This window comes from Canis aureus, chromosome 32 (genome assembly GCF_053574225.1).
Source record: "Canis aureus isolate CA01 chromosome 32, VMU_Caureus_v.1.0, whole genome shotgun sequence".
Classification (NCBI taxonomy): domain Eukaryota; kingdom Metazoa; phylum Chordata; class Mammalia; order Carnivora; family Canidae; genus Canis; species Canis aureus.
In genome coordinates, this window is record NC_135642.1 from 32,906,797 (window position 1) to 32,931,610 (window position 24,814).

The 24,814-nt window shown below is 37.0% G+C and overlaps 1 protein-coding gene across 5 annotated transcripts in view; it reads left to right on the forward strand.

The window, feature by feature from the left end:
- The window catches only part of USP3 (ubiquitin specific peptidase 3), a 111,972-nt gene that overhangs the window by 56,315 nt on the left and 30,843 nt on the right, over nucleotides 1-24,814 (forward strand). For 4 of the 5 annotated variants that reach the window (XM_077881380.1, XM_077881382.1, XM_077881383.1 and 1 more), the window contains 8 exons: nucleotides 2,687-2,768; nucleotides 4,198-4,280; nucleotides 5,803-5,916; nucleotides 8,962-9,075; nucleotides 16,819-16,965; nucleotides 17,610-17,654; nucleotides 20,295-20,401; nucleotides 20,560-20,640. In XM_077881380.1, coding sequence (XP_077737506.1) covers nucleotides 2,687-2,768; nucleotides 4,198-4,280; nucleotides 5,803-5,916; nucleotides 8,962-9,075; nucleotides 16,819-16,965; nucleotides 17,610-17,654; nucleotides 20,295-20,401; nucleotides 20,560-20,640 — 773 coding nt within the window. The remainder of the gene's footprint in view (nucleotides 1-2,686; nucleotides 2,769-4,197; nucleotides 4,281-5,802; nucleotides 5,917-8,961; nucleotides 9,076-16,818; nucleotides 16,966-17,609; nucleotides 17,655-20,294; nucleotides 20,402-20,559; nucleotides 20,641-24,814) is intronic. The other variant, XM_077881381.1, reaches the window with a different exon arrangement.

Consider the following 24,814-nt stretch of genomic DNA (forward strand, 5'->3'; position numbering starts at 1 on the left):
CTCTAGTGAAATTTATTTAAATCACCTCTGATTGTCAGGTGCCACCTAATTTATTTTGACAGTTGATGTTAAAAAACTATTGTGAGAACATACCAAAAGGAAGAGTCCCTTAGCAAACTTAAAGGCAATAGAATATTTTTAAATCACGTATTGAGAGGAAATAGCCTAAGTTCTTTGAGTAAAACACTGTACAGTTTTTGTTAACCAAAGTTCTTATGCATGTCTTGTTGACCAAATAGATTATAAAGCTGATAAGGGAAGAAGGATCAATTTCTCTCTTTCTTTCTTTCTTTCTTTCTTTCTTTCTTTCTTTCTTTCTTTCTTTCTTTCCTTTTTTCTTTCCTTCCTTCCTTCCTTCCTTCCTTCCTTCCTTCCTTCCTTCCTTCCTTCCTTCCTTCTTTTCTCTTTTCTTTTCTTTTTTTCTTTCTTCTTTTTGATTTTATTTATTTATTCATAAACACAGAGAGAGATAGGCAGAGCACAGGCAGAGGAAGAAGCAGGCTCCATGCAGAGAGTCCGATGTGGGACTCCATCCCGGGTCCTCATGATCACACCCCAGGCTGCAGGTGGCGCCTAACCGCTGTGCCACCGGGGCTGCCTGGATCAACTTCTATAAAATCTAAACTAGTTAAAACACAGAGTTAAAGTACTTTTTTGGCTTGTTATCTTTTGGCTCCTCTCTTTTTTTTTTTTCTCAAAGTGCTTCCTCCCGTCTTGTAATCTGAATAAAATAGCAGAAGCCATATCTAGGTTTAGAGACAGAGGTACAGCTACACAGACCCAAAATATTTTTGTTTGAAATTTTCATAATTAACAAGAGATTCTGACAATAATTTATGTGATGTCACTCTTTCATGTGGTGATGTCATTGTGAGGATCTTAATTGATTTGACTTTTTGTCACAGAAGTGGGTAGCTACCAGAATATTTTTTCTGCCACTAATAGTTCTCTCTATGAAAAGACTATCATCTCAATCCCAAATATAAATGTATTAGAACTAAATCAAAGGGAAAAGAGGACATTTAAGAACTTGCATGCATTTATGCAGTTATCAGATCTTTTATTTCCATTGACCACTTTATCAGGTAAAGTCTGAGTTCCTTGTCTATACTTCTGCTTGGTCCCACTGAAAAATCTACCTGGGAGTCCTTCTCCTATGTTGAAAACCATTACTTGGGTTCAGTTTTCTGTGCTTCAGATGTGGACTTCAGTCTGTAGTGGAAACTACAGCTTTAAAACTGTGGTTATATTTGTGTTTTTTGTGTGTGTGTGTGTGTTTTATTTAACTTTAGATCATTCTGCACATCCTCTAGAAGTACACTGTGCAAAAGAACTTCTGAAGTGAAGAAAGTGTATAATCTGCACTGTCCTATATGGTAGCCAAGTGACTAGCATAACCCAGGAACTGAATTTTAAATTTATTTAAGTTTAAGTTTATATATCTACATGTAGTGAGTGGCTACCATGTTAGTGTGGATCTAATGAATTGTTCCATTTTGAGAATTGCTGAGGGTAAAATTTAATAATTTGTATTTTAAAAAGCTAAATGCTTTATTTATATAGGTGAAAACTGGAAGTTAACTGGTATTGTCACTAAGTAGCATATATATATATATATATATATATATATATATATATATATATTGCTTGTGATTCAACCTTTTTACTTACAGATTGTGAAGAAATAACTTGACACTGTAATATATGAAATTGGTCTCTTCTTACCTTATAGTCACTGATACTCTGAGAGGGATATACATACAGTTCTGAGGGCACGTTGCCTAAGAATATTTTTAGTTTTGAAGTAACTGTCACTAGATCTGATGCCCTGAAGATACTATAGTTCATGTGGAAATGAAATAATTATACATTTACTTTGGACTAGCCTGGTACTTTTTAGAAGATGGAAAGAATTGACAGACCTTAGAAGTCTATGTTGTTTAATGATAATTTTTACTTCTTTTAGATTAGGTCCCCTGATACATAAATTTAAAGTGATCCTTTGAAAGAATTATTTTCTGATAAAATTTAAGCAAAATATCTCTTTAAGAAAAATTCTGAAAAATTTTAATTCAGAATACCTGTGCCAATTAGAATTTTTTTCAGACTATTCTTTGTAGCATAGCTGAATCAAATTAATTTATATGTATCTGTGTGCCTGTAATTTATTTATCATTCCAGAAATTCAGATTATATCATAATCTGTTATGACAAATGAGCAAAACAGTATCTCTTTATCAAAATTAATAAAGAAGTAGCATAGCATTGGAGACTTAATGTTAAATTTCAGAATAATCATATTAAACAAGGATTTTCCTTTTGTTATGAGGAATGGGTCTTCTCATTGTTGAAGCTTCACAGTTAATTGATCAGGCACACAGAGTGGGGGTGGATGAGGATTGTCTCACAGACTATGTCTCCCTGGCCAGCCTTTCTGGGAAGCACCTTGTAGATGCCTGCAGCCCACCTTGCTAGAGGAGTAGTGGGGATTGCCAGGGAAAGTGGAACTCCTCACTTACCTCAAACACTTGTGGGCCATAATGGGCCCAACAGGTCACTTTCTGGCCTTCCTAAGCAGTCAGGCAAGGCTTTATACTCCAAACGCTTAGAACAGCCATGTTTATATTTTAACCTGCTGTCTAGTATGTTTGTGTTAATGTCTTTTTGTCTGTTTGTGTTTTAATAGCTCAGCTTTCACAGCTGACAGGCATAGGAAAAGAAAACTCTTGGAAAACTCATCACTAAACAGCAAGTTATTAAAAGTAAATGTAAGTAATTAAAATACATATAAATATAAGAATTGGTTGAGACCTAGTCACTATTTTATTACAACTCTAACATTAATGTAGCTCCTTACAAACTTTCATAAATGTATGCCTTGGATTTGGGATATCTTACAAAATGTTTGCCACTTACTAATGATTCTTGATGTGACTAAATACCCCAGTGAGTCCATCTCTCAGTGCCTTTTCTTCCATCAAGATTACTGCTGTGCTCCTCTGCCTTAGTAAGTGTTCCTTCTTAAAGTCTATTCATGTATCTTACTACTCTGTTTCTAAGGATCCCAAAGATCTTTGCTTCCTTCTGTTAAAGGTCCTAAGTGCAAATTCTGTGGGTCTGAAGTTTTGGTAAGTTTTCTTTCTTAGGACTTTATTAATACAATTTCACCATGAAAGAATATGCTTCCTCATTCTGTTGGACATCAGTTACCAGATGTATGAGCCATTAATAAATTGATAAAATTTAAAGATCACTATTTTTAAGTACAGCAGTAATTTTCCTCCACATCTGCCTCTCTGCTGTCATGCTAGTCATGTTTAGACATGCACTTAATTAAAGTGTTAGGATTTTGTGCAAGAAAGAGCTAAAGTGCTCTCTGGCCATCTGAGTTATGGGCAGAGATGCTTTGGGTTGGATTGCTAGATTCGCTTCCCCCATGTAATATTCAGATGTCATGGTGTGTTCGTAGAGCTATTCAGAATATCAAGCCTTGGTCTTTAAGGGAAATTCGGGTAGTTTTTAAAGACTGCGATCCCATTGCTAGGAATACATGTATTAATCCTTTGTGTATGGCTTAGAGTTAAAGGTTTGGGGACAAATATTTCAGGTATATATATTTATATTTTTTCAATTTGTAGTAGTTTTAATAAAATCTTATTAAAGCATGAGGTCTTAAACTTTATTTCTTTTAAGGATCTTCCTAGTTTTCATATTGTGTACTCCCATGTTTTTTTTTTATTTTTAATTTTTTAAATTTTATTTATTTATTCATGAGAGAGAGAGAGAGAGAGAAAGAGAGAGGCAGAGACCAGGCAGAGGGAGAAGCAGACTCCATGCAGGGAGCCTGACGTGGGACTCGATCCCGGGTCACCAGGATCACACCCAGGGCTGAAAGCAGCGCTAAACCGCTGAGCCAACAGGGCTGCCCTACTCCATGGTTTTAATTAATGCTGCTTTCCTCATAAGTTTCCATGAGGTACTCCCAAGTAGGACAATCCCTGGATCAGAAACAGGCATCTAAAAATATCTGGATTCTTATACAGAGAGTAGAAGGAGAGTTTGAAATATTCATTGGACAGAAAAGTACCAGTTCCAAATTGGCTTGATGCCAGGGTTTCACATACAGGCCTTTGCTTTGATGTCTGAAATAGCCTTCTCTTGGAATTACTGATGGCCTTTTCTTGTCCCATTTTGCAGGGAAGCACTGCTGCCATCTGTGCCACAGGCCTCCGGAATCTGGGAAACACCTGTTTCATGAATGCCATCCTCCAGTCACTCAGGTACCATGAAAGTCAGAGCTTTAAGATGGTGATGTTAGTTTCTGGTGAAATGGTTAGAGGAAAGGCTCTGGCTTCACGTTCTCTCTCTGCCACTAACTCCAATCAGTTCCTTGTGCCTTAGTTTCCTCATCAGTAAAGCTGAGGATAATAGATCTGCCTCATAAGATGGTTGGGAAGATTAAATAATATAATTTATATAAAGGGCTTAGAATAGTGCCTAGCAGTAAATAACTGTTAGTTGTTATTATTTATTTCCTCTTGCTTCTTGAATAAGCTAGAGCAGAGGTCAGCAAACTTTTTCAGTAAATGGCCAGATAGTAAATACTTAATCTCTGCATGCCATACACAGTCTTTCTCCTGTCTTCTCCTACTCCCCCCCCACCCGCCCTTTCTAAACAACTCTAAAAATGTAAAGGCTCATGGTACAGGACCAGATTTGGCCTGTGGGTTGTAGTATGCAGAACCCTGGACTACAGGGAACCTTGTTCAGAGAATTTAATCCAGTCATTAGTTGAGTCTTAAATACGGTTGTAAGATTGGATGTTTAGAGGATCTTTAAAATGTAAGATAAGTAGTAAAACTAAAATACCCAACAATGCTACCTCAGTTATGTAGAAGAAATTATTTTGAAAGTAATGTACTTGTAGATTTTAATGTGGCATCAAAGGCCAGAATAAATTCCCAAGGCTACCTTGCAAATAAGGAGCAGAAGCTATACTTGAACCTTCCTTAAAGGTACTATTTCTTGGTTTATCTAGTCTTGTTCAAATAAGAAATTCAAGTCACTACTGAATTCTCATTATTACTCTGCACTGTGTATCTAAACAATATGGTTGGTTTCATAGTTTATTATTTGAGGAAATTATTGGATACCTGGAAACAGCCACCGTAAAATGAAAGAAATGCTGACAACCTTTGGGGGAAGGGGAATTGAGGTTTTAAAAAACTTTTTTTTTAAGATTTATTTATTTTTTTGAGAGAGAGCAAGAGAGCACAAGTAGGGGGAGGGGCAGAGAGGGAGGGAAAAGCAAGCTCCATGCTGAGCAGGGATCCCAATGTGTGGGGCTCCATCCCAGCATCCTGGAATCATTACCTTGAACTGAAGGTAGATGCTTAATTGACTGAGCCACCGGCACCACCCCCCCCAGAGCAATTTAAAATTTTTATTTATTTTAAGTAATTTCTACACCCAGTGTGGGGTTTGAATTCACAACCCCAAGATTAAGAGTTGCGTGCTCTTCCAACTGAGCCAGCTAGGTGCTCCAGAATTCAGGATTTTTTGAACAGATTTTGCTTTAAGCTCTTTGTTCATTTCTACAAAGTCGTCTGTTAATACTGTTTTCTTAGAGTAAATGGGGAAAACTTAACAAGGAGACTCAAAGCAATTTCTTGAGAAATTGAAAGATCACATTTTAAAAATTCATATATAGGTTTTATATATATATATGTAACTTAATTTACAGTCCTAATAACTTCTTTTTTTTTTTTTAAAAATAATTTTCTTCCCTTCCTTTTTAAATAGTAACATTGAGCAGTTTTGCTGTTATTTCAAAGAACTGCCCGCTGTGGAGTTAAGGAATGGGAAAACAGCAGGAAGGCGAACATACCACACCAGGAGCCAAGGGGATAACAATGTGTGAGTTCTAAGAATATATCCTTTTTGGCTTTGAGCTACAAAACAAGTGACTCTTAACTGGGGATTTCCATTGCATTCATTATGTGAGTTAATAGGCACATGCATTTTAAAACACTCTTCTAAAACTTGGAGTTAACTGTCTAGCTGGTAATCTTAATAATTGTTGGAATTCTTTTATTTCTGTTTGCCTAATAGGATAAATTTAGTTCTCTATGTATTAAGTGTTTGTGGATTTGAGCTCTAAAATGGACATCTGTAGATGTCACAGTTCTAGGTGTAGACCAGCATGAATATCATTAGTTTTTGTGAATTGATTTGTCTTATAGGTTAGATAAATCTGTTTTGGTTAATAAAATTACTTTGTAGTCATCAAATTAATTAGGGGCAATACAGTCAATTTTTAGTTGATATGGAGAAGGAAAAATTGACAAATGATTATTGAGAACCAATATGTATGCAAATTCAGTGCAGGTATGCTCTATTTGGGGTTCAGAAGATCTATATTATGATTGTAATGGGCACTTTTTTTTATATCAACATTACTGAAATCAGGCTCTGATCTATATGTATGTGTGTGTGTATTTTCTTTTTTTAGAGAGAGCATGCATGTATGCAAGCTGGGGCAGGGAGGGGCAGAGGGAGAGAAAGAATCCCAGGTAGGCTCCATGCCCAGCGCAGAGCCCAACACGGGGCTCCATCTCAGGGCTCAACCCTGAGATCATGAGCTGAGCTGAAACCAAGAGTCAGATGCTTAACGGACTCAGCCACCCAGGCACCCCTAATTTGCATATATTTTAATGTAATATTCTTTCTGCCTGCCCATCCTTGCTCCCACACACCACATCCACACACGTTTTGAAAAGCCATTTTACAATCTGACATTGTTTGCGTAAGTGGCTGAGGGAGATTAGGATAGAACATGTTAGAATAGTATGTAGTGTATGGATAGAGCCAAAATACCAGGGAACTTTAAAGTCAGGCATTGGAGTAGGGGTGGAATTATACCACTAAAATTGATGTCTTAAGAGTTTGCTTTAGTAGCAGCATATAGGATGAACTGAAAAATGCGTGCATTCAAGGAGATTTCACAGTTTATAGTAGTTGGGTTGGAAGAGATAGCAGTGAAATAAGGAAGAAGAAATACATTTTCATTACAGTTAAAGGGAGAATTAGTACTTGATGCATTAGTGTCATTTAGGGTTTACTTACAAACTGCAGAAATTGGCTCTGGCCATTTTAGGCGGAAAAAGAACTTAATGAAGAGCTATTACTGGTTGGATGGAAAATCAGGTCTAGAATCTAGACATCCAGCACCATAGCCACAATCACCCCCATGGAACTATCCCATAAGGATATTACTGCTTCCATAACATCACTGTCCCATAACATTACACTGCCCAGTGTGACACTGGGGTTGGGTGCTGGGTGAATGCTGCTGGTATTGCTGCCCCTGCACTCCAGGTCATGCTCTTTGTCACCGGAAAGGATTTGGCACTGCTCCAGCTTCTTTGTATCACTAACTTCTGCTTCAAATAGGCAGAACCCAGGCCATGTACCTGAGCCCTGGCTGCAAAAGGGTTTGAGAAAGCAAGTGTCTGGCCTTTTCAACTTCCATAGTGGAAGGCAGCTTCTGACTCTTACCAAGACTCTTAAGGTGGGGAATTCCTCAAATGCAGGGAGAGGGTTTCAGGTACTAGGAAGTAAAAAGTATGATTTGTATCTCAGGACCTATTGGATGATAGGAGGTGAGCAAGAAGTTATTGAGATTCTCTGAGATAAAATCTAGGTATCCATTAGTATGTTGGTTGTATTGGCAGATACAGATATTAAATTTGTTTGGAGATGTTTCAGTTTAGCTGGTTATTGGAGGTGTTTCATTCTAGCTACATGCATAGAAAAACAAAATTAATAGTGACTTAAACATCCATTGTTTATTTTCTCATGGAAAGGATGGAGATGATCCATCTAGGGCTGTTTGCCACAATCATCAGGCTCCTTCTAGCTTTCTGTTCCACCAGTGCTAGTGTAGGGCTGTCATCCATATAGTTCAAAGTGGTGCTGGAATGCCATTTCATCCTTGAAATGTTGCTCAGGAGGAAGAAGGAAGGGTTAATGAGAAGGACTACTCTTTAAAGAAATTTCTCAGAAGTTGAACACACTCAAAGGTTTTTATCCCAGGAGTCCTTATGCTAGGCAAAAATGAGAGAAGAGGAAAATGGGTACTTTTTAAAAAAGATTTTATTTATTTATTTATTCATGAGAGACACAGAAAGAGAGAGAGAGGCAGAGACATAGGAAGAGGGAGAAGCAGACTCCATGCAGGGAGCCTGACATGGGACTCAATCCCGGGCCTCCAGGATCACACCCTCCACCAAAGGTGGGGCTAAACCACTGAGCCACCAGGGCTGCCTGAGGAAAATGGGTATTGAGGATAGTAGGGAGAGTATGGAGAGCAGCTTTAGTGCACATTGAGTTTGAAATGACAGGAGGACATACATGCAGGAGAAAATTCCTTTTGGAAACTGGGGAAACCTGACAGTTCATGAGAAAATCTGTCTTTCTGATTTGGATTTGGGAGTCCTGGTATAGACTTGAGTGTTGAAGCTTTGTGGCCAGATGAATTGTCTTTGGCAGAGATGAACAGATGGTCACACATTGAGGTCTGAGAAGTGTTTCTTGTGAGGGGCAAGGAGGAGAACTGCAGGAAATGGAGAAAGAGATTCTGTTCCTTGTTTTAAGTTTTTAAAAAATGTACATTGTGAAGTAATTTGCTTTATAACTTATCTATTGCTTTATTTTGCAAGTTTGTCATTACTTTGGCACAAAGTTCACTATGTGGTTAAAAAACTAGTTTTGTCTGTCATTACTACAGTTTATGTGGGTTTTGGAGATGCTCTTGCTTAACTCTCAGAATTGGTTTAGAAGAAACGAAACCCTTTTTATATTCACTTTTTATTATTATTTTTATTATCTAGACAATTGAACAGGTGTTGAAATAGTAGCCTCTCACTAATGCCAGGGGTATTGTCCCTTCTTCTTTTCCAGGTCTTTGGTGGAAGAGTTTAGAAAGACACTCTGTGCTTTATGGCAAGGTAGCCAGACTGCATTTAGCCCAGAGTCCTTATTTTATGTCGTTTGGAAGATTATGCCAAATTTTAGGTAAGTATTACTTAATGAAGGATATTTAAAACATTAATATATATTAATCTTTATACTGTTCCTGGAATGATTTCCTATGAAGTGATGATATTCTAAATAAGAAAGACTGGTTTTATTTTATTTTAATTTTTTTTTAGAGTAGGCACAGGGGAGGGCTGGTGGGGACAGAGAATCTTAAGCAGGCTTCATACCCATCGCAGAGCCTAATGTGGGGCTCGACACAGGGTTCAATCCCATGACCCTGAGATCATGACCTCCGCAGAAATGAAGAGTCAGACACTTAACCAACTGAGCCACCCAGGCGCCCCTTTTGTTTTGTTTTTAAAAGGAGAAGAACAGCAGTTGGATTATTTGACTAGACAAATGTGTATGTTTAAATAATATATAGACATTAAAAATGTCTTTAACAAATGGTAGGATATTTTGTTGTTCTAAAAACAAAGCCCTTATAAATAACTTATGTGCCCTTATAAATAATTTAGGAAAACAAGCTGAACAAAATTTCATTGATTCTTTCAAAATCTTACGTATCATCGTATACGATCTTGTTATTTCAACTAAAAAAAAAAAAAATCCAAATGTAATCCATAGAAATCCATCCAGTCTGAAATTCAGACAATTGTTCTGGGCTGGGTTCTGAAGTCAGGACCATTGGGATTCAGTTTTCAGAAGGTAGCTGGGCCACATCCTAATGTGGCTGTGGAGTCACTGTGTTTTCCTTGCTCTCTCTCTAGCATCACTTGAGGAGGGAAACAGCCTTGCTGTCAGAGGAATCTGCCTCTTCTCCTAGGTTAGTCATCTCTGTAGGGATTCAGGTAACAGCAGATTTGAGGCACTGCAGGTATTTGACAACAGCCTTTGCCACCTTCTGCTGATTCTGTCCTTCTGAAGTAGGTCTGTTCTCTTGCTAGTCAGGTTTTTGGCAATTAATGTATATCCCTCTTGTTTAGAAAAAAACAAAACAAAACATAAAAGAACAGCATGCTGTAGTAAAACTTAGCACTTTATTTTGCTTTATTGCCTAATAGTGGTTTAGATATATTAGTAGTATAGAGAAATGTTTAAAATGTAATAACTCAAAGAACTGTTGTTTGTTGCCTTAAGCAAAAAGTCTAGCCTTAAGGATCTGATATGATTGACTGTTGTTACCCTTGGTCTTTGTTTTGAAAGAAACTTCTTTTCTGTATTATGACATTTAATCTCCTCTCAGAAGAGACTAATTTTGTAAGGATTTTAAAGTTTCTTGACTCTAAGTAGGAAAGGTGGAAATGACTGCTAAGTTACCACTAACCAGGTTTGGACTTACTATAACATTTGTAATATAGTCTCCTAGTTAGACTCTGGATAGGGACTTAGTCTTTGGGTTTTATTATTATATAAAAATAGTTTTTTTAAAAGATTTTATTTATTTATTTATGAGAGATACAGAGAGACAGAGAGACAGAAAAAGGCAGAGACACAGGCAGAGGGAGAAGCAGGCTCCATTCAGGGAGCCTGACATGGGACTTGATCCCGGGTCTCCAGGATCAGGCCCTGGGCTGAAGGTGGCACTAAACTGCTGAACCACCCGGGCTGGCCCCAAATATATATATTTTTAAAGATTTATTTATTTATTTATTCATGAGACACACAGAGAGAACGAGAGGCAGAGACACAGGCAGAGGGAAGAAGCAGGCTCTATGCAGGGAGCCTGATGTGGGACTTGATCCCGGAACTCCAGAATCACACCCTGGGCCGGAGGCAGGCGCTAAGCCGCTGAGCCACCCAGGGATCCCCCCCCACCCCAAAAATAGTTTTTATTTATTAAATGCTATGTGCCTAGTACTTGAGGCCTTTTATATCTTTTATAATCACAATAAATTTTAAAAACCGGTTAGGAAGCCCATATTCCTCGATTAACCTATGACAAGGTCTAGGTTTGATCCCTTGGAATGAAGTATGAGGACTCTCAAATACACACATGCATGTGGAAGTAGGGACAACTTTCATTCATTAAGTAAATGCAAAAAAAAAAAAAAAAAAAGCACTGTAAATATAATCAGCTGCTTTGGGTATAGAAATCACCAAAACTATTCCCCCCTCTCCCCCCACTCAAACCAAAAGCCAGTTACCCAGCAGGTAAACTGTTGCCAAAGTTGACCTTTCTGATGTGCATATACCACACTTCTTATGGATTCCTGGTATGCCCTGCTTCCCTGCCATTTTCCTCTTCATAAAAGTACCTTAAAGCCTGTTTTTTTTTTTTTTTAAATGTATGTATGTATTTAGTTATTTGAGAGAGATGTGCTCACAGGTGGAGGGGCAGATAGGGAGGGGCAGAGAGAGAGGAAGAAAATCTCAAGCATACTCCTCATCGTGCTCGGAGCCCAATGTGGGCCTGATTCCCCAAGGTTGAGATCATGACCTGAGCTGAAACCAAGAGTCAGGCACTCAATAGACTGAGCCAACCAGGTGCCACTAAGTTTATGTTTTTTAAATAGATAAAATAGAAATGGCTGAGAATTTCAAAAGGTAAAGAAAGGGTATAGAATGAAAGTTTTTTCTTTTATTTTTCAGCCATTCATTTTGCTTTCCAGAAGCAGCCATAGTTATTAGATTTTTGAGTATCCTTTCGTTGATATTCTATATATATTGTATATGTTATGTTTTAACATAAATGGTAACATAGTTTTTTTCCCTGCTTTGAGGCAGTTCATACTAATATCTAAATAACTTTCTCCTTGCATTTTATGGCTGCATCATGTTCCACTTTATGATTGTATCATAATTTATGTGTAGTCCCCTACCAATGGTTATATAGGTTGTTTTTTACCTTTTGCTGTTCCAGACAGTGCCACAGTAGATAGTCTCATACATGCATATGCAAGGCTCTCTGAGAGCAGTCTTTGGGTCAAAACATACTTGCTTTGGAGTGCCTAATCGATCAGCTGATAGAGCATGAGTCTCTTGGTCTCAGGGTCATGAGTTTGAGCTGCACATTGGTCATAAAGATTACTTTAAAAAAAGAGAGATTTGTTTTTAGTTTTGATAGTCTTTCTGCTAGCCTTTTTTTTTTTTTCTTTTTTACTCTTTGCCTTCCTTAATATGATTTTGTCTTATTGCCTCTATATCTTTGCCATGTTGGCCTATGGGATTTGCCTTATGACCTCTAACTCCTTTAAGGTCTAGCTTAATGCTAACTCTCCAAGAAAGTCTCTGAATAATTCAAATTGGGTCATGGTATTTACTCCCTTTCTTTTCACATCATATATGTGCTACTTCTACTGTCACATAAACTTGATTTAATAATATAGTAGCCTTAACTTCCCAAGGACTTGTCTTAGTTTTATTTTTATCAGTTATTGTTGTAATTAATATTTAAAAATGATGGATAAATAAATTATTAAAACATTATTTCTACTAGCTATTCTGTTTGGCTAAATAGTAAATATAAAAGATCTTTCTGGAAAACAGGTATCTGGATGTGATATTTTAATATTCTTTCTAGGTATACTGATATTTTATAACTAAGCAGTATTCTTTTGCTTAGGAATTTTGCAGTTGTATGTTTTTTTGTGTGTTTGTAAACAAAAACAGTTATTTTTGTCATTTTCATTTTCTGGTGTTTTTGTCTTCGAGAAATTCAGCCATGGTTGGTGCCACAAAATGGATAGGAATAAATAGCCAAATTTAATTGTTTTGGGTATTATAGACAATTTGGGTCAAACAACAACTTAGAATTCTTTTGTGAAGGGCACCTGAGTGGTTCAGTGCTTGAGCATCCGCCTTCAGCTCAGGCTGTGATCCTGGGGTCCTGAGTTCGAGTGCTGCATCAGGCTCCCTGTAGGAAGTCTGCTTCTCCCTCTGCCTGTGTCTCTGCCTCTCTGTGTGTCTCTCATGAATAAATAAATAAATAATCCTTAAAAAAAGAAAAGAACTCTTTTATGAGTGTTAAAGATATTTTGTTTTTTTCTTAAAGATATTTAAAAAATAACAGAACCTAAAATTGTAGTGTGTTCTAGGTATTCTAGAAGTTTATTCTAGAGTGATAAAATTTGACTCTGTTTAGTCATACCCTGTTCCTGTTTGGTCTTTGCATCTTACCTATTATGTACTGGCACTGCCAAAATGCAGAGGGTAGTGATACACAGCTGTATGTCACAGTTATGTGTGTTGGCCTCATAGGAGTATTTGTGTGTGCCTGCATTCTGTGACATTTGTTTCGGTATTTGGAATGTCTGCTTTTCATACTTAAGCACAGGTACAAAGTAACATTTTCTTTCATCATTCTTTATTGGAACATTTCTTTGTAAGATTTGGGTAAATATAGCTTGTCTCCTTGTGCCAAAAATTGTGGAGAAGCAGTTGCCCTGTATTCCTGCGCATTGTGCTTTAGTAATGACCCTCTTTCTTGGCCCCTTCATTCAGAAGGGGTGCTTCATGATCTTTTGGGCTTTTATATTTTGCATTGTGCTCTCCAACCATTATTTCTCACAGCATCTTTATGACACAGAGTTTCTGTAAGCATTAAGGAGGTAATCTTTACCTAAGGTTACAAAGTGAAGATAAGGAACAGTATTAAAATTGGAGCCATTGTTACTTCCCTCTGTCTTCTTTTCTCTCTTAATTCTGTTCTGACAGAGAGATACAGTTGGTTCTTTATAAATCCGTTTCCTCACTACTTCACCAGCACTTGTGTGAGTGACATCACTGAGATAATTTGTATACAAAATGTAAACACTGAACCTGAATGTGAGGAGTGTTTGATTTTACACGATTACCAAGCAAGAGAGACCTACATTGACAGCGGATGAAATGATGAAGCTCCAGATTATATAACTGGGAAATAGTTGAAAAAAAAACCTTGTTTGTTGAATTTAACTTACTAAATAGTATTTTGAAAAACTTTCAGATAAGTCAGTAAAGCTGTTATGTAAGTGCTTAAAAATGGAGTTGTAAATGTCTGTTTAGTCAGAATCAAAAATTTTCTAGTCTTTTTTTTTTAAAGACTTTATTTATTTATTCATGAGAAACACACAGAGAGAACGAGAGGCAGAGACATAGGCAGAGGGAGAAGCAGACTCCATGCCAGGAGCCCAATGTGGGACTCGATCCCAGGACCGTGGGATCATGCCCTGAGCCAAAGACAGAAGCTCAACTGCTAAGCCGCCTAGGCGTCCCAATTTCCTAGTCTTAGAAGAAGCAGAGACTTTGTACTTTTTGGTAAAGATTACAAATTGAAACTGAAGCATAACTTTTTAATTTTTTTTATTTTTTTATTTTTTTAATTTATGATAGAGAGAGAGAGGCAGAGACACAGACAGAGGGATAAGCAGGCTCCATGCCAGGAGCCCGACACGGGACTCGATCCCCGGGACTTGATCCTGGGACTCCAGGATCGCGCCCCAGACCAAACCACTGAGGCGCCAAACCACTGAGCTACCCAGGGATCCCCCAGAAGCATAACTTATACCTTTATAAAACAGCTGAGTGTTGCATGATCTCATGTAGATTTTTTTATTTTTATTTTTTATTTTTTTATTTTTTTAAATTTTTATTTATGATAGTCACAGAGAGAGAGAGAGAGAGAGAGAGGCAGAGACATAGGCAGAGGGAGGAGCAGGCTCCATGCACCGGGAGCCCAACGTGGGATTCGATCCCGGGTCTCCAGGATCGCGCCCTGGGCCAAAGGCAGGTGCCAAACCACCGCGCCACCCAGGGATCCCCTCATGTAGATTTTTTTAAAAAGTATTTCTAATTGTAAAGGAAACATTAGAAAACAATGTGTTTTGATATAAGAAAGAATCAAAAGTATCACAGTGTGGTTGGAAGCATTCATGAATGTACACAAGGAAGATTGTTTTTAAAAAAGGGATGGATATGTGTTTGCTGAAAGTACAAATCAGCATAACTACAAGGTATTGGTTTCATGATCCATTTTAGAAAAATGATTAGATGCTAGTTTATTTTGATGAGAATAAAACTATATGTGATAGAATTTCAAATATGACCTAAGATACTAATCTTCCCCTTGAGTCATAAAAAATGGATGTTGTAATGAAAAAGTTTAAAGCACCTCTGTAGATATGTAAAGGAACCATCAACTTTGAAAACTTTTGGCTGAATTTTAACATTTTTATTAAGAGGAGTCTTAGAAGAACTACTCGAACATGTATTGATAATCAGTTGTTAAATAGTTCAGAAAAAAGTTAGTGAAATGCTAAAGTATCTTCTGACTTAAGTTCCATTGATTAGGTATATGGTTTTCATAATTTATGACTTCCAGGAGAAATTTTAGGGAAAGGGGAGAAATGTATATTGAGGGAAAGAAACTCTGAAAAGAAATCTGTTTGTGGAACCACTGCCTGGAAGAGTGGTGGAAGTTTTGACTCAAGACCAACCCAGAAAAACTTGTCATTTGAAAGATAAAGGAAGGATCCCTGGGTGGCGCAGCGGTTTGGCGCCTGCCTTTGGCCCAGGGCGCGATCCTGGAGACCTGGGATCGAATCCTACATCGGGCTCCCGGTGCATGGAGCCTGCTTCTCCCTCTGCCTGTGTCTCTGCCTCTCTCTCTCTCTCTGTGACTATCATAAATAAATAAAAATTTAAAAAAATACTTAAAAAAAAAAAAGATAAAGGAGCCTTCCCTGTTGGCAGAATGTAGACAGAAATCTTTTCTTTCCATATTCTATTAAGTACTTTATGTGTATATCATTGCTTGATTTATTTTATCTACATAAACCTCTATAACTCTCAACTGTACCAACTTCATTTTCAGTCAGCCTTCATTACTGTTCACGTGTCATGGTCTCTGTTAGTATACAAATTTCATACAGGGATGCTGGGGTGGCTTAGTCAGTTATGCGTCTGACTCTTGATTTTGGCTCAGGTCGTGATCTCAGGATTGTGAGATCAAGCCCTGAGTCAGGCTCTGTACTGGGCGTGGAGTCTGGTTAAGAATCTCTCTCCTTCTCCCTCCACTCCTTTTCCCCTCCTTCCCTGGCTTTCTCTCTTTAAAAAAAAAAAAAAAAAAATCTGTATAATTTTCTGTCTGAATGTAATATAAGAAATAGCTTAAGAATTTGTTGCTGCTTATATTCAAGCCCTAGGCTAGAGCATAATTGTATATGAATCAAGCATTTTTAAAAGTATTTTTATGAAAAATGTCTTTTGAATCAGAGATTAGGATCCAAGTATAGACTGTGTTAGAAAGGTTTTCTTCCTTTCAGCCAGTGTTAAAAAATTAGTATCTTTCAGTCTAAAAAGTGAGTTTTAAATTCCTTCTCTCTTAAAATGGTGGTTTATAAGACCAAGTTTTCTGATGAGGGAAAGATGTAACATTTTAACATTTGAGAATCTTTTAGAGGGGCCATGTGGGATAGTAGGCAAACCAGAATCCATCTCAGAGTCGTGGGTCAGAGCCCATCCCATCTCTGTTCTCTTGTTGGAGGACTCAGACAAGTCATGCACCGTCCTCAGTTTTCTTCATCTCTAAAATGAGGTCAGTTGAGATCACTACACGTCCAATTAGCTCTGATATTCTGTGTTTTCAGATTTGTTATAGCAGAATTTTTCCTTGTAGAGAAATTTTAGACATTTTCCTTGAAGAGAAGTAAAACTTGGCACAAGTGGGGATGAACTGTCAGGGCGCCTCCCTGAGCTCTTGAGTGCAGGCTGCAGCGCCTCTCAGCACTTTGCCTTCCTGCGTGTTTGGCTGGGCAGGTGGAGCCTCCCCAGTGATGGCCTGTTTCTTTTTGCTTTAAGGGGCTATCAGCAACAGGATGCCCACGAATTCATGCGCTACCTTTTGGACCACCTGCACTTGGAACTCCAGGGTGGCTTCAATGGTGTTTCCCGCTCAGCAATTCTGCAGGAGAATTCTACTCTATCTGCAAGTAACAAATGTTGCATGTAAGATGTGGTTTCCTTCTCTCTCTCTTTTTTTTTTAGGAGGATCAGACGTTTCTGATGGTGTTATTGTTTATTACATTTATAATGGAAGGTGGAGAGTTTCCTTGGACTTCTGTGGACTTGAATTTTATAAACAAGTGGACTAGAACATGCCTCCTGCTTCTCTAGCAGAGGCATCTTATTCTTGCCTCTTAGTATAGTACTGATTGTTTTCGGTATAGATCACTTTAAAACTTGAAAAAACAACAGAAAGGATTTTGTACAATTTAGCATTTAAAAATTCCCTGCCAAATGTTTTAAATAATGTTTGGGAGACTTAATTTTCTATACTAAAATAATTATGTTTATTCACTAGAGACAAAGGCTTAAAAATCTTTTGAATGTGAATTTTCCTAAAATACATCTGTTCTTTAATGAAATTGAGGCATTTGTCAGTTCTCAGAATTTTTCTTGCCTCTCAGTGTGAACAAATCAAACCTTTTAGATTGCTTTCCCAGGTACTAATATCCCAACAAATGCATTGAGATTAGAAAGCTTATTTTGCCTGAGGTAGGGATGATTTACTGTTATTTCAGTCTGATTTTATTTAATTATAGTCTTCTTTTGTTCAAATTTTTTGAAAAGTTTTTTTTTGACCTGTACAGGAAAGGGATTTACAAGACAAACTCCCCAAAGACAGAAAGAAAAGCGTAAGTAATATATAGGGATCACTGTAGTACCGCCTCACAGTTCACAAATCTGATTTAGTGTTGAGTTAGGGTCCTTTTAATGACAGAGCAGCCTCACAGCTAATCTGGCTGTATCAGAGCAGAGCAACCATTCAAATCGCCATACTTTTTCAAAATTTTTGGCTCTCTAGGTCCTGATAACTATGGTTCCAGCTAGAATCCAGTACAGAAGGGGAAGGATGTGTGACCTGGGAGAATTATTCTTGCTGCTAGCACCAAATAGTATTAAGTAAAAAATTCTGCTTTGTATTTTATGATGGCATTTCATACACCAAGAATATTGAATTGGGCTCTATCAAGGAAAATCTTTGGGAAGTGAGAGGGTAGATGTCTTTTTTATTTGATGCCCAAGACACCCTCATGAGTCACATTGTGTAATAGTCTCAGGATGATCTTCTAGTAACCAATGAGTTTTCACTATTAACTTGTATCTTTTCATGATGTTTTAAAGAGAAGTAATTTTAGGTTCCATTAGTGAGTTAGGAACAGAAAGACAAAATAATCATTTCAGGATCTGAGGATCATATTTACTAAAACTATGAAAAAGGTCTCCAGTGCAATATTTGTGTTTACTTGTGTAAACACATTCAACCCTGCTGAAGGTAGGGATGATAGAAATAAATGACAGATGTGTTCTGTTTAGTGTGTAGAAAATCATTACAATATAAAAGGCTCTACTAGCATCAGAGTCAGTCTGAGTAGTATTTAAACACCCTTGGTATACAGTTAAAATAAGTGGGAAAGCGATTTTGAAATCATTTATGAATCTTGTTTCCAGTCATTGTATACCTAACTTAATGCCATACTCATCACATAGCCAAGACTTAATGAGTATCTTTTTCTCAGAGGAAGAAATTCTAAGGAACTACATTGATTTTAAATGTATTGCTTTTTAATAAAGTAGTTTCCATTTTATTAAGGGCAGTATTGTATGTGAACATCAATATGAAAGGATCATAGTCCCTTGATTCCAGTAGTTTATTTGGTATGTCCTTTGTTCCTGACATAGATCTGAAACCTGAAATGGCTGTTATATCAGAGAGTTCCAGTGTATCTTCCCTTTTTGTTTAATTTACTAAAGTTGTATCTTCTGAACAGTTTTTTTTTTTTAAGTTAAAGCTGCAGTATATTTCTTCTGCCAGTACAGAAAGGAAGCTCTTTTATAGAAAAGGAAGCAAACTTTTAAAATAATATAATGCTGGAGAAGCTTTTGTCTGTCTCATCATTGCAGTAGATTTAATCTGGAGTAACTCAGAAAGTATGGTTCAGCGTACTAAGAGTATTATTGTTTACAAGAGAGAGAAACCACCTCAAACGACTATTAGCAAAAAAAAAAAAAAAAAGAGCATTTACTGACTTAACTGCATACATAAGTACACAAAGGTTAACATGGGTTTGCTGTAGAACTATTAATGATAACAAACAACCGAAACAACCTGAAAAACCATTAATGTTATATTGATTAAGAAAAGGAGCATAGTGTTAAAAATGTGTGACCCTGGACCAAGTTGGACCTCAGCTTCCTGGTCTGTGAAATGGGGATGATGGTATCTGCTTCATAGCATTGTTTTGAGGATTAATTGATTTAATACACAGAAAGTACTTTGAATGGAGTTCGGCAAAGAGTAAGTGCTGAATAAGCATTTGCTAATCATGCTTTCATGGTGCTCTTTCTTGGTGGCTCTTCCATATATTCTGTTTGTACTGTGGCATGCCATGTTGCTGTCAAAAAGAGTGAGGTACATGTTCAAGATACATTCTTTGGAAGAAAAAATAAAAGCAAAGGCAGATATGATCATAAAAGCCTTGAAACAACCTAAGGACTTTGTTTTGGTAAGCACCTATCTGAAAGCTCTTCACATATATATCCCATTTCATCTTCACACCAGGCCTCTGAGGTAGGTAGATGTTACTCCTGTTGAAAATCTGATGAAGCTGAAATACAGAGAAGTTAAGTAATATTAGGGCAGCTGGGTTTTTTTATTGTTCTTAAAGTGGTATATTTCTGATCTCAACTGTGAAATCATACCTCCACCAGTAATTACTAAATATGTATTAGATTTCTTTATCTTTTTCCCCAATCTGACAGTTGACCATCTAAAAAAAATCTAAAACTATCTCTGAGTGAGGTTACCCACAGTAATTGAGAGAGCTCCCTATGAGAGGCCTTACAAAAGTTTAAGGTGGTTTCTCTCTCTTTTTTTTTTTTTTTTTTTTTTTGGTTTCTCTCTTTTTTTGAGGGATATTTTTGTGGGAAGAGGGTCCTTTTGCTCTGAGTATAGGCATGTATGTGATCTGTTTGTTAGTTATGGCAAATGTCCAGTGTTAGTGGCTTTTGGAGAAATCAGTAGGACTGGAAGTGGGGCTGTGGGGAGGCCAGTGGCTTCAGCCTTTTATTTGGTTATATATCTATATAGCTTTTTAAAAGTTCTTGTATTATTTCATAATTTAAATAAATGATATACACATTTCTCCAAAACAGTTATCTGTAGTAGCTTTTATACATATTTTATTTTATTTTATTTTATTTTATTTTTTTTTACTTTTATACATATTTTAGTTTTTTACTGAGATGTTTTCCTGTGTGGTGATTTTCTTTAGAAATGGAGCATCTACAGTTGTCACGGCTATATTCGGAGGTATTCTCCAAAATGAAGTTAACTGCCTCATATGTGGGACGGAATCTAGAAAGTTTGATCCATTCCTAGGTAAGACCTATTTGGCATATAGTGATGATATTGTATTAAAATTTTAATGTTTCCTTTGAAAATGTAAGACCGTATGAGATAAACGTAAAAATACATTGTTGAGTCTTTGCTAAGTGTGGTGTATGCCTTTAACAGCTATTTTCCTATTTCCTTTTAAGATCTTTCATTAGATATTCCAAGTCAGTTCAGAAATAAGCGCTCTAAGAATCAAGAAAATGGACCAGTTTGTTCATTACGAGGTAAAGATACTTTAATGTTGTAGAATTCCTCTCCCCTCTGAAATCCCTGAATAGACTTATAAACTCCATCTGTCTGTGCTATGTTGTTAATTGCTTGAATGAATTTGTGTTATAATTTTTCAAAGTCAGACCTGAAGGTCTCTTCCTATCAGAAAGAAAAAAGAATGGTTGCCAGAGATATTAAGACATTTCTCACCTTTTTCTTTACTACTAACTTTAAAATTGAGAGTCTGTAACAGTTTCTGACTTAGAGAAATAGAATTTATTCTGTGGATGTGTGTCTCACTAGTAGTCATGGGAGGAAAGAACATTCAGCTAAATTTTGTAAGTTATGGTGTTATCCTTTCCTATGACTAATAGTTTCAGAAATCTAGTGATGATACATCTGTTGGTTAAGCCTGAGGTCCTGCTTTTAATTGCAAGACTGTGAGATTTGGAACAATTTTTTTCCTTGATTAGTGTTAACTACTTTTGTTGAGGCAAAAGACTGATTTTTTAAAAAAGATTTTATTTCTTTATTCATGAGAGACACACACACACACAGAGAGAGAGAGAGGCAGAGACACAGGCAGAGGGAGAAGCAGGGAGCCCGACGGTGGGACTCGATTCCGGGTCTCCAGGATCACGCCCGGGGCTGAAGGCGGCGCTAAACCATTGAGCCACGAGGGCTGCCTCAAAAGACTGATCTTTGACCACTCATTAAAGTGCCTAATCGTTCTTATTGGTCATAAAAAGAAACTAGGATAGGAAAAAGACAGAGGGCCTAGTGTGTATTCTATCATTAAGTAATTTTACACTGAGGGCAAATAACGTAATTGCAACCCTGAGTTGTCGACTAAAAGTAATTGTTTCTTCTTCAGTTGTTCTAGAGAATACTGTCAAAAGGATTTTACATATACATATATACACACACACACACATATATATAGGGCTTGTTAAAAGAGGAGCAGCAGCAGTCTTGCTTATAGTCTTTTTAAGTCTTGCATATATATATATATATATATATATATATATATATATATATATACACATATATATATACACATATACATACACACGCAGTCTTTTCAAATGATTCTGACTGGTCTAACACTGCACTATCCACTATGGTGAAATCACGTATGGTTGGTAAAATGTAAATTAAAATTAAAAACATAGTTGCTTAGCTGCACCAACCATATTTTTTTTAAAAGATTTTATTTATTTATTCATGAGAGACACAGAGAGAGAGAAAGGCAGAGACACAGGCAGAGGGAGAAGCAGGCTCCACGCAGGGAGCCCAATGCGGGATTCGATCCCAGGTCTACGGGCATCACGCCCTGGACTGAAGGCGGTGCTAAACTGCTGAGCCACCCGGGCTGCCCTGCACCAACCATATTTTATGTGATCAGTAACGACATGGGACTAGTGGTTATTGTATTGGACAGTACAGATGGAGATCATTTCCATTATTGCAGAAAGTTGTATCGGGCAGTGCTGCTCTAGAATCCAATTATCCTACTGCCGGTCACTCTAAAAAAAAAATTCTAGTAAAAACATAACTGTTGGGGGAGGGACAGGCTTCTCTGTGTCACAGGTACATTGGGCAGCATTGGGCTTATTAAAAGAGGAGCAGCAGCAGTCTTGCTTATAGCCCCATTCCTCAGGTAGTCCTTAAAATCCCTCAAGGGGTGGCTGTAAAATACACAGGACTACTGTCACACAGGATAGTAACTCTATATATGAAAATATTTTATAGATGCTCTCAGTTCCCCATCTTTGCAACAGTGTTGATCTCTTTTGAATAAGAGTACACGAAGAAATTTAAGGAAGCCCCGTCCCCTCTTCTTTCCTCTGAAATCTACAGTTTATAGGTTTTAAAAATATCACAATGTACTTGGTATCAAATGTCAGATTATTTTCTCTTTATACTGATGGCATGTAAGTATAAAAGTATAAGCTAACTTAATCATAAAACATTTGATCATTTAGAGAGGAAAGCAGGGAGAGATTATTAAAGGAATTAGCCTTAAACACTATAATGTAAAGTGGATTATGACATCATTTTATAATTTTTTCAATGAGAACAGTAGTAATATTGACATTAGTTTATTTTTTTTAAAATATTTATTTGTTCATGAGAGACACAGAGAGAGAGGCAGAGGGAGAGGCAGGCTCTTCTCAGGGAGCCTGATGCAGGACTCCATTCCCTAGACCCCGGGATCACAACCTGAGCTGTAGGCAGACACTCAACTGCTGAGCCACCCAGGCATCCTGACATTAATTAAAAAAACAAAAACAAAAACAAAAAACAAAAACCCATTAACGTTCCTTAGCATAAATATGTGGATATGTATTTGAACCATATTTCTTAAACAAAACCTGCCAAGTCCAGATGATATTTGGAAGACCCAGAAACATTAGTTTTTTCAGGCTTCTTTCTTCCTTTTGCACTTACCTCCTCATCCTGTGTTGGTCACATAACGTGGTTTTTATTGTCCCTGTCGCTTATTACCTATCCCAGAATGCTCTCATACTGAGAGACCTTACTTTTGTTTGTTTTGAAACCTTACTTTCTTAAGACTATTCAGGAGGAGAGTGTATGACATAGCTTCAGTGGTTGACTGGTACTACAAACAAGTGGCAAATGGCATTTGCCTTGCTTCCTAAGTAGTATTTTTCTTGGCATAGACTCACTGAAATCTGATGTAATTGGGATTTAGCTTCAGGGGGCCCGGACCATCTTGAGGGGTTTCTGGTTTGGCTGGAAACAGGTTTCCTATATTCTCAGCTGGTTTTCCTTGGAATTTTCAGACTTTATTTTGTTAAATAGCTTACTATTGGCTTAAAAAACTAGATGGTAGAGTTGGGTAACTCCTCATTCTTTGTTTACCACTATTATCAATTAAGGGTACTCCTTTTCTTGGACATCCAAAGTGTGATGAAGTTTAGTTGATATGCATTTCTTTATTAAACAGAGATGGAGTCATGATTTTTACATTTTATATGCTTTTAGATGCTTTAATGCAAAGATTACTTGCATGCTTTTTGGAATGTTAATTTTTTTTAAAGGTTTTATTTATTTATTCATGAGAGACACAGAGAGAGAGGCAGAGACAGAGGCCGAGGGAGAAGCAGGCTCCATGCAAGGAGCCCGATGTGGGACTCGATCCTGGGATTGTGCCCTGGGAAAAAGGCAGATGCTCAACCACTGAGCCACTCAGGTGTCCCTGGAATGTTAATTGATAAGCTTAATTTTCATTTAGGAAGGAAAGATGATAGTGAGAAAGATCCCTGGAATTTGAAATTATTTAACTAAAAACATGCATATTAGGAGAGGCTAAAATAATCCTAATTCTAAAATCTGGCAAAGATACCATAAAAAGGAAAGATTATTATAGACCAAAGAATCATATATAAAATATTAGCTAATAGTAGAATCTAATACTATAGTAAAAACAACCTACAGAGATCAAGTAGGATTTTTTCCAGCAACATAGGACTGATATATAGGGAAGGAAGAATTTTCTCCGGCCATTGAAGTCCTTCTAGCTGGACTAAGGACCAAGTTGACATGAGAGAGATTAGCAGGAGAGTATCAGATTTAATTTCGCATGTATTGGGAATCCACACAGACTTGAAATTCTGAAGACCAGCAACATGAGGCTTCTCTGAGCTAAGGCTAGGAGGTAGGGGTCTGAGGATATGAAGGGGAGGAGGACTGTGTTAGCAGGAAGGTGAAAGGAAATGTCTGGAAAATAAAAATTGTCCTCTTAGGCAAGTACGTTTCTTTGATAAAGAGAAATCTCTTCTTGGTACAGGCTCGCCCTTCCAATGTAAATTTAGGCATTTGAGGAGAAGGTAAAGAGCTTTTCTGAATCTGCTGGGTTTTGTTTGCTTTCATTTTTTAAAATTTTATTTATATATATATAATATATATTATTTTATATATATTTATATTTAAAATATTATTTATATTTAATATTTAATTATTTAATATTTATATAATTTAAAATATATTTTATATATTTTTATATATTATTTTATATATATATATATTTTAATTTTGACCAGTTTTTTAAAGATTTTGTTTATTTATTCATGAGAGACACAGAGAGAGTAAGAGAGAGGCAGAGACACAGGCAGAGGGAGAAGCAGGCTCCATGCAGGGAGCCCGACATGGGACTCGATCCCT